The 10,543-nt window shown below is 44.0% G+C and overlaps 1 protein-coding gene across 1 annotated transcript in view; it reads right to left on the reverse strand.

Annotated features, from left to right (window-relative positions):
* Window positions 1–8,364, reverse strand: part of LOC147033851 (uncharacterized) — a 39,987-nt gene extending 31,623 nt beyond the window's left edge. Inside the window, exon 1 of the mRNA XM_085871927.1 lies at window positions 7,119–8,364. Within this exon, the coding sequence (XP_085728053.1) occupies window positions 7,119–7,170 (52 nt within the window). The 5' untranslated portion in view covers window positions 7,171–8,364. The remainder of the gene's footprint in view (window positions 1–7,118) is intronic.
* Window positions 8,365–10,543: the final 2,179 nt, after the last annotated feature.

The following is a 10,543-nucleotide window of genomic DNA, read 5'->3' on the forward strand; positions in this document are numbered from 1 at the left end:
AAGGAGCAGCACATCAAGATCCTTGAGGAAAACATCAAACAGTCCGCAGAGAAACTTCACTTCGGGAGCATTGGACGTATCAGCAGCACAATGATCCAAAACACACCGGCAAGTCAGTCAAGAAATGGTTCCGGGATAACGATGTAGATGTTCGAGAGTGGCCAAGCCAAAGTCTGGACCGAAACCCAATCGAGAATCTGTGGGGGGAGCTCAAGACCGGAGTGATGGCAAGAAAGCCTTCCAACCTCAAAGACCTGGAGACTTTCGTGAAGGAGGAGTGGGCCAAAATCCCTGCAGAGACAGGCAAAAACCTTGTGAGCAAGTATAAAAACCGTTTGGAGGCTGTAATCACAAACAGAGGCTTTCCCATTGATTACTGAATGTGGCTTTGAACTGATCAAAGCAAGGGTATGAGTAATTCTGGACATGACTTTTTTGGAAATCTATCAATAAAATACCCCCGAAACAATGTATTTCTTGAAATGTCTCTGGCAGTGATTCTTTCAGCTGTTTGTCATTCTTATGAAACTTAAGCCAGAAAACAACTCATTCCTCAAATAACACGATTCAAAATACTCCAAATTTGGTAAGGGTATGAATCGTTGTGGGCTAAACTGTATCATAATCATATCATGGTACATTTACCCAGCAAGTTCTCCCTCTGCATTTCTCCTTCACTTACTCATCCACAGAGCACAATGGTTTAACAATGTGTGGAACTTCTCTGATTCCACACTGAATGTTTGATTAACTTGTCCATATTTTATCGTAGACTTAGAAGGTTCAACTATTTTACTGATAAATGTGAATAACTTGGCTTTTTCATTCACATAACTTGCAATGGTAATATACACAGACAAGATACACAATATACCATTGGGATAATTTACATTTCCACAAGGACATACAGATGAAACAACCACTTTAATGTTACTTCACGATTCCACTTTGCTCACGATGAGTTTTGGACCCATCTCCTTGTTGAACCACATGTATGAGCTCTTTGAACAGCTGATTCTCCACCACCTTTTAACATCTGCTGAACAACATCCTATTGATGAACAGACTGGCTTTTGTCATGAAAGATCATTTCTACAAGATGACCAATTATCTTCACTTCAATGAACTCGTACAAACCATGCATGAAAATCGACGATTCTTTGTGGAACTTTGTGTGAAGTGCAGTTGATGGTGGTGACAAAAGAACAGTTCACTCAAAAACAGTGTCCTGGCTCCAACCCTTCACAACGTATACACAAACAGCCAACCTGTGTACCTGGACACAATGAGTTTCATTCATGCAGATGACCTGTGCACCACAGTCCACCATATTGAGTTTGTATTACCAAGGGCACCAGCTGGACTGACGTTCTTCTCTTAATAAACCCACCTGAGTGCCAACCTTGCCCACATCCAAGTATACACATTCCTTTTGAGGACTCATGAGACAAAACATCAACTCTTAATCTCATGGAATGGCACTTGGCTTAATCACCACCCCAACCACAGTGTATCTTGAGTTCATTTTTGACCGCTCATTGATATACAAGAAGCACATCGACAAAGTGAAAGCAACTGGGTAATAGCACAAACTGTGTCATTCAAAGTGGGATGCTGAACCATCAACATTACAGATCACTGCTCTTGTCTGTCATTCAACCACAGAATAAACATGTCCGGTCTGGGAGCGATCAGGTCAATCGAGCGTTGAATAAACTCAATCCTGTGCTGAATGTTACATCCATCCCACATCGCATCGCCTGGTATCACTCCATCCAAGACGAGGAGAGAGATTACCAGCAGAACAGAATGCCCCAAGTCAAGCACAGATAAAAGGCATTCACTATCCAATGAGTTGCCATTGCAGTGCAGATGAGAAGTCGAGAAAGAGTTTCCTCACCACCACACAACCACTCAATTTGGACCCTGCTTCCACACGGATCCAAATGAGGCACGAAATCCTGTTGGTTGATGATACCACCAGGTTGATGCCGCAGCCCAAATAATGCATGCCAGCAGGGCCAACCGAGTCCTGGCAAGAATGGTGATGTCATAACTGCCAGCCTGCTGTCGTGGAACACTGCAAGGTATCCCCAAATAAAAATGGGGATACAGCAATGACCTGAGATTTACGACTGCCAAGGGGATCCCCAGACCATGTCACACCAGTTATGCTGCTGGTTGCTCAAACAAAAGTGTACCTTGAGTGAAATGACAGCTCTCAACGAATGAGCCAAGGCACGTGTTTAAGCATGGAAGCATGTGGTGTGAGGACATGTCGAGAAGAAGAACCATCAGCGGAACAATGAAAGCTTTTGATGCAATAACCAGACACTCGTGCAAAATAATCTTATCACAAACACGGAGAACAACAAACTTGGGTCTCAAACTCTCTCCCTGGCAATTAAGTTTGCTTTACACTCAACAACACATTCAGAATCATCACAGCCTCTGCCGAACTCACCGACACAGACAAACTTCCAACACAAACAAAAATGCTTCCCCTCCAACACCACCTTGATGTCAGAGGGACACATTTCATTGATGCCACCCAGACACCAGAACACCTACGTCACCACTTGTTCAATTACCCACCTCCTCCCAAACACAAAAAGACGCACCTGCAATTTATGAAATCAACACACTCGAGTTTTTCCTTTTTCTGTTTGACACATAAACTCTCAATTTACAGTTTTTCCTTCTGTGTCCATCATGTTCACCCCGTGTGTCCTTTCCTGCCCCCCATTCCTCCTCACACCCATTGTTTGTTCAAGTCTCCCTCCATCTTCTTTCAACTACACTGTTGGTGTTTCCCCCTCTGCTGTTCATTTTGGCCTGTTATGTCCTGATATGTTCAGTGCACTAGTTCTTGCATGAGCCTTGACTGTATGTGTTTTTAAAAACTCGATCGAACTCATAATCCCTTCTGTCCCCACTGTCACCTTGAACAGACAATTCTTCAACATCTATTCTCTTCAAGGTCTCTGGCGGAGTCCAGTCATTGTGAGAAGCTTCATTGAGGGACGCAGGCTTCCAGTTTGGAATCCACGAGCTTATTGATGATGATGACGATGACATGTTTATTACATCCTCTGTTTTTATCTGTATTGTCAAATGTGAAATAAACGTGGAAAATAAATTTGATTGCAAAATATTTTTTGGTTTTGTTGTGTTTCATTGCAATTGTTCAAGAACATGAAAATTCAAGTCAAATAGCCGGGAAGAGTACAGTAGTAACACATGATAGATGGTTGACGTGCAGTGAACTGGTATGAGTGAAGAGTGTTGGGGTTGGGATGGTGAGATGAACCATCTGTTGGTGAAGGAAGAGGGACGGAGGGAGGATAACTCAGCCTGGTTTTTCAGTTTCCCCGGAGTACTCTGTATTAATTTCCTTCGACTCGGTTTTCCAGACCTGATTGGCAATCCTTGCAGTGCAGTCCAGATGGGATGAAACTACAACAGCAAACAGATATTTCTTAGTTCTTAAAAAGTTTGTAACGGGAGGTACAACACCATGTTCGACCTCATTTCAAGATTTTCGTGAAATTCATTTTTATGCCTCCGCCGACGAAGTCGCAGATAAATTGAATTTTCATCCGTCGGTCCGTCCATTGTTCCATCCGTCCGTCAATGGTTTTCATCATCGTGATAACTTAATAATGGTTGAAGGGATTAAAGTCAAACTTGGTGCAAGTATGCATAATGATGTCATGATAAACTGATAAGATGATGGGGCAAGGGTTCAAAGGTCAGATGTCCCAAAAGGTAAACATTATTTTACTGCACAAACTTATCAATCAGTGATGGGAATGTGACCAAATTTGGTACAAGTGTATATATATTATGATGCAAAGATGAAATGATTAGATTTTGGCATCAAGATGTCAAAGGTCAGAGGTCATGTCGGGTAAAAATGTGAAACTTGAGAACAACTGAAGGATTTAAATCAAACTTGGTGCAAGTATGTGTGATGATGTAGTAATACAAGGAAATGAGACACAGGTGGAGACCAATCCCCCATCACGCATGCACCACATCAACACCACACTAATTTATCAACACAAGATCCAAACTGGAGGGGGAGCACTCGGTCGAGTGCAAAACCTCCGCCGCCAATACTGCTGGGTCACTCAAGTGAACGTGATATCCCATTCATTCAATTTGATGTCAACAGTGATCACAGAGTTATAATTTGCAACTTTCCCTTTTACACACTCAATTCATTCGTCATTACTCGATTCCTTGAGACAGAAATTGATTTTACGTGGGTATATCCACCTGAAGTTCCAAAATCAGCCGCAATTATAATTTTGGCATGTTTTTTGTTGGAAATCACATATAACATGTAGAAATGCAAAAAAAAAAAATCGAAATTTTGTTGAAAAAAAGTTGCAAAAAATTTTTTTCTCAATTTTTTTTTTGGGGGGGGGGGGATTGGAAATCACTAAAAACATGTAGAAATGAAAAAAAAATTCAAATGTTTTTTCAAAATGACCGCCATAGCGGCCATATTGGATTTTGTTCCAAGTCCAAAATCTAATGGCATGATCCTTGGACCATACCTAATCCCTGCACCATGTTTCGTCGAAATCCATCGAAGAGTTTTTCCGTCATACTGTTCACAAACATACAAACAAATAAACCAATGTCACCCGCAAGGTGACCCGTATCTTGCCAAAAGGTGACCAGGTGTGACTTCTTTAAGGTCACAGTGAGGTGAACAGAGCTGCTATCCACCAGTCGATCTTCGATGGCGGATGTGTTTCGTCGAAATCCGTCGAGGAGTTTTTCCGTCATACTGTTCACAAACAAACAAACAGAAAGGGGGTGAAAACAGTAACCTCCGATCTTCGATGGCGGATGTTAATAAGAAAATGCAAAGTTTTTAAAAATTGTTTTTAAATAAAGTGTTTTTGTGATTTATTGAAGTTTTTGTGTTTTTTCCCTCAGGGGAGGGGGCATGGGCTTGGTTAAAAAACAAAAACACACCATCAACCAGACAACACCCCTTAATGAGACCCCCACCAACAGCACTCCGTACACATGCACACAATCACCCATCAGTGCTCAAAATTCCGAAAAGTCCTGTCAACATCCCTCTACCCCTCTAGCTCCATAACTTTCAGCGACTTATGTAATTCTAATTTAAAACTTATCCACTGTCGTGGTGACCAGAACTGCACACAAGATTCTACATGTGGCCCTCACCAAATTCCAGTACAAAGGTAACAACACCTCTTTTGATTTGTAAATGATCCCCCTCCAACTACAACCTAAAACCCTATCTACTTTACCTGTAGCTGCCTGGCATTGTGCTGCCTGCTCACCTCCCAGATCTATTACCACCCCCAGATCCTTCTCCTGTGTGACATGCTCCAAAATGACCTCTTGCATCCTGTAATCTCTGTTTTCATTGCTCTTCCCATCCCAACACCTTACCCCATCCCCCAACACCCCAAGTCAAATTCCATCTTCCAATCTTTTGCCAAATCTGTGCAAGTATCAATACTTCGTGAATCTGATCACCACCCCCTCTGCTATCCACCGTACCTCCAAGCTTTGGATCATCTGCAAATTTGGAAAGCTTACTCTTCACCCCATTATCCAAATCGTTGATGTGAAGAACGAATAGTAATGGTCCAAGTACTGATCACTGAGATACCCCTCTACTGACATCCTCCCACTCTATACTTCCGATCATGAAGTCAGTTTGTAATCCAAATCGCTAACTGACCAGACACTCCACAAGCCCTCACTCTGCTGAGCAACCCCCGATGTGGTACCTTATCAAATGCCTTCTTCAAGTCGAGATATACTATGTCCATTGCCTTTCCATCATCCACCCGATCAGAAACTGCTTCATAGAACTCGAAAAGATTTAATTAATGTCTCACACACCTCCCCCACAACTGAAGTCAAACTAACAGGTCTATAGTTCCCCAATTCTTCTCTGGATACTTTCTTTAATAATGGTGTAACATTTGCTGCTCTCCAATCCTCCAGTACCGATCCTGTGCAATATGGATGGGCAGATCGGGCGGCGTGTCAAACCAAGCTCGGTCTGCAATAACAAATGGAAATGGTTCAAATTACTAATCCGTCACTAATATCAGAAACTATCAGTCAGTATTTGCGATTTGTCTCCACCACATTTCCACAGGGCGCTCAAGGTCCGCCAACAACCCCCTTCTGGTAAAACTACCAAACTAAAAAACTTTTCCCGCCTTTGGAATAAACTTCCTCACTCTATTCTTTCCCATTCTTCCCTCCAGACTTTCAAAACAGCTGTTCACCACCACCTCTTATCTTCCCCCATCCAAATCCTCGATCTTTTCTACCCCTGATAATCCACCCAAGCCCACTTCCTTCATTTCTCCTGCTTTCCTTCCTGAAAGTCCCTGAAATGTCCATCTTCTCTTCGCCATGTTCCCCGTCCCATCCCCATCCCTCTCCCTTCCACAGTTCACCTAATGTGTCTGTTCCCCACTGTTTTGTCCCTTCCACTCCCGCCCCTCTTGTCTCATGCCTCCTTGCTGTGAGTTGTGTGTTAGCTCTCATTCGAGCCTTGACCAAGGTATACAAAATAAAAAATAAAAAAAGTCAGTATCGCTCACATTAGTTCCACCTGTTGCTCGGTGAGACCCACCTGTTGCTCGGTGAGACCCACCTGTGCATTAAAACTGTGGCTGAATTGATCAGGGATTTAATCGATCACGTGGTACTATTTGTGGTGTTGAAAACTGACATTTATTTTTACCCAATTTGGCGACAGACAACGGACGTAAATTTATGTCAGAAGCGAAACAATCTGAAATGCTCATGACAAAGTGTTGGAAATGGGATTAAAGGAATAAACGTTAAATTGAAAAAATAATCAATACAACATCTTTCAGTAACATCACAATGGTATTTCACACAAACAAGAAAATAATATTCAATGGATGACGTTCAAAATGATGTGATTTACCCAGAATGCTCGGTGCACATGTTCAGAAACCCCGAGAAATGATGGTGTTCGGGGAACCATAAAGTACATTATGTGTGAGAGATAAGGATTGTTACTTGGAATAGCTCACCAAGCTCCTGGTACAAGGTGGAAAGATTTGTAAAAGTACCTGAGAGAAAGGGCTGTGCCTCTGAAAAACAAGACTTGAAGAACATTCTCATCTTGCCGAGTGGGCACCTGTTGGTACTGCAAATTCCCGACCATGTGGACCGGTGCGAAGCTTGAGTGGACAGACGTGTGATACACAAACCCCTGACAGGTCACTCCCAGTGACAGGACTTTGAACCTTGTGGAAGTGCCTCCTGTGAACATGGCATGCTTGGTGATTTATTTTATGAACCACAGCAGGCTCGGAGAGAACGCATTAACATCCAATGACTTTGGGAACCAGCCAGTCCCTGGAGTGAGACAAAGGTCATTATCAGCCCGTCCCAGCTGATAATGACCTTTGTTCTTCCCTTCCCAGAACCCAGAACCAGCCCGTCCACGGTCATTATCCCAGTGAGGAGGTACACTATTTTACATTTATTACATCCCAGACATTTTTACTCATCCCTTCTCTGATGGGTTTGATCAAAAGACAGCACATCGTACTTCACAAACATTCTGCTCAATTCACCGTCTCATTTCACTGAAGTAATCTTACATCTGCTTGGAAGTCAGCCAACATCACCATCATCAACCTTCATCATTACTTATATGTGGCAGGAGTAAAAATCACCTGTACTTCACTGCAAAGCTCAGTGTTTTGTTTTCGTTTGAACCTCTGCTTAAAACGAGTAAAATGAAACATTTTGAAAATTTATAATTATTCTCATTCAGATTTCAACATCACCATAATGCATATTATCAGCTTGTTTAAACTTTCTTTTTCAAGAAGATGATTTGTGCCGGCAATCACCAGGTGTCACCCCCTCCCACACCTTGAACTTCCTCACCAGTGATGCTCCCCAGGCAGAAACCATACTTTGGGTACCCTGAGGCAGCATGCAACATTTGGTTGGATTTGGTTCAGTAGTTTTTTTTACCCTCACCAGAGGAGAGAGTCTTACATTTGTTACTTGCAAAATCGAGTATTTTTCTAGTATATCGGTCAGTCGATGTTGTTATCGTCAGGTCAGGTCAGACTAGATCTGTGACTTGCTGCAAGTCCCATTTAAACCTGCACTCACCTGTTCTATGGTCGGGTTGTCGGCGACTAAACCATCTGCCGAACCAGGTTTTCTGGTGAGGAGGATGTATGATATGGACATCCAGCAGGATTAAATACAAAACCTGTCAAAGGGCGGCGGAGCTCCTTGTGAACCAACGGCCATCCATCTCTAGTGCCCAACTGTGTCTACGGACGTCCTCCTGCAGTTGGGTTACTTTTAATTAGGAGGTTGGTGGCAGGATTTGCACTCCGGCCACTGTAAAACCCTTCATTCCACAAAACAGACGAAAAGCACACAAAAAAATCTGAAAACCCACTCCGTGAGAGTACCTCCTGTGCAGCTTCCCATTCACAGGGCAGCTCACCGGATGACGTGATTGTGGCAAAGCCTCTGGGACCCCAATCTTTCATGATAGAAGGGAAACAACGGGGTAACATTCCCAGGTCAGATTGTGGGAGAGTGTGTCGGAGTGGAGCTGAGGTCTCGTCCACTAGACTGCAGTCTCCTTGGGTTAACCTGAGGCGGTCCCTTCGGTGGGTGCCTGGAATGTCCTACCTCTAAGAGAGAGAGTGATCACCTGTCTCTGTTACCATCTGAGCTCAAGCGTTTGGATATCGGTAAAGCAGCACTCTCTGAGGTTTGGAGACCGGATTGTGGCGATATCATGGCGGGTGGTTATACCTACAATTGTTCTGGTCACTCTGATGGTTACCATGCCCAAGGAGTTGCTGCAGCTGTGTCCAATAATCTGACTCCAATGATCATTGAGATAACATCGGTCAACGAGCGTATTATGAGATTAAGGATTCGTCACTCATGAGGTGTCATTTCCCTGGTCTCTGTTTATGCTCCGACTGAGGTGAGTGATCTCACCATGAAGGACGCATTATATGCCACGCCGAGTCTGTGGTTGAGCAGTGCCGTTGGTGAGATACTCCTCGGGCCTTGGGGGATTTCAATGCATCGACTGGAACTGATAGGAATCGTTATGAAACATGTGTTGGTCCCCATGGGTCTGGAACTGTGAACCTGAAGAGCACTAAGTTCCTTGACTTGGGAAGAAGTCATTGACTTATGGTGACCGGTTCATGGTTTCAGCACCCTCAAGCTCATCGCTGGACTTGGTATTCTAACACTGGCGGTGTGGCAAAGGAGATTGACCATGTCCTCGTTGATGGTTGCTGGAGGATGATCCAGAACTGCAGGGTCTCCCGGAGTGCTCAGTTCCTCAATACTGACCACCAGATTGTTGTAGCAACTCTAAAGCTGCACCTTAAATCCGGGAGAATGGTACCATCCCAGCCGAGGCTGGATGTTGGCAAGCTCAAGGATGAGAGGGCAGCTGAGGAGTTTGCGAACAGGCTGAGTGGACATTTGGGGGGTCTGGGTGCTTTGGGGGGGTCCTGAAGAGTTGTGGAGTACCTTCAAGACCACCGTCCTTGATGTTTCTGGTGGATGTCTTGGAACTCACTGAAGGGCAAAGAAGAATTTTGTCTTTCAAGGGACACTGGATACCATTGACCAGAGTCGCAGGGCCAGGCTGAATGGCAGAGCTGAGCTGTTCAGGAAGCTGAGGCGTAAAACTGTACGTGTAATGAGGGTGGACAAGGAGGCCGATGTGCGAGGAATCTGTGAGGGGGTAGAGCATCACCTGTGGACAGGTGATTCCCATCCCGCTTTCAGGGGAATTCGCGCATTGCGTTCATCCAAGCCCATCCCACGGAGCACTGCAGTTAGTGCAGAGAGTGGTAGGCTCTTGACAGAGGAGTCTTAAGTGAAGGCCCGCTGGGCAGGTTACTTTTCGCGGTTGTACGAGGCCGATCCACCAGCTGTCGACTTGAAGGTCTAGGGTGTTACAATCCCTGTTGCTGAAGCACATCACTTCGCTATTTTGTGGCTTGATAACATCTTCTCATCTTACTTTGGAAATCTTTCCTCTAATCACGTTAAAGAGCCATGTAAAATAGCTCATGGAATACCCTGCTTTGAATGTGTTCAGCGATTTGATCCTTCTCCTTTTCTGGCTGGAATTCATTGTTAAAGAATGTGATCAGTGTGTTTTTTGGATGATCCATATGCTGGTGTCTGGGAAATACTTTCAAATTTGCTCAGAATGTGTTGTGTCACTCCCAAAACCTGAGCGTGCATGAGATGCATGTGCTGAATGATCATGGCACGATACAATTACGTCACGTGGAAACTTGTAATAAGGTGTTCTGCACATCCCTCGTGCCAAAAAGGCCCTTGGAATGAAAGCTGAAACAGTGCTTCAACAATTACGTTGTCATTTCTTCATGTGTGTGTTTTTTTATGGTGGAGGAGAAATCAACAAAATGTAATCATCGCCACTCTCTCTCCCTCGTAGCAAACAGGTAAATAT

This window comes from Eptatretus burgeri, chromosome 1, assembly GCF_056783735.1.
Source record: "Eptatretus burgeri isolate ZD-2024b chromosome 1, Ebu_testis_v1, whole genome shotgun sequence".
Lineage (NCBI taxonomy): Eukaryota > Metazoa > Chordata > Myxini > Myxiniformes > Myxinidae > Eptatretus > Eptatretus burgeri.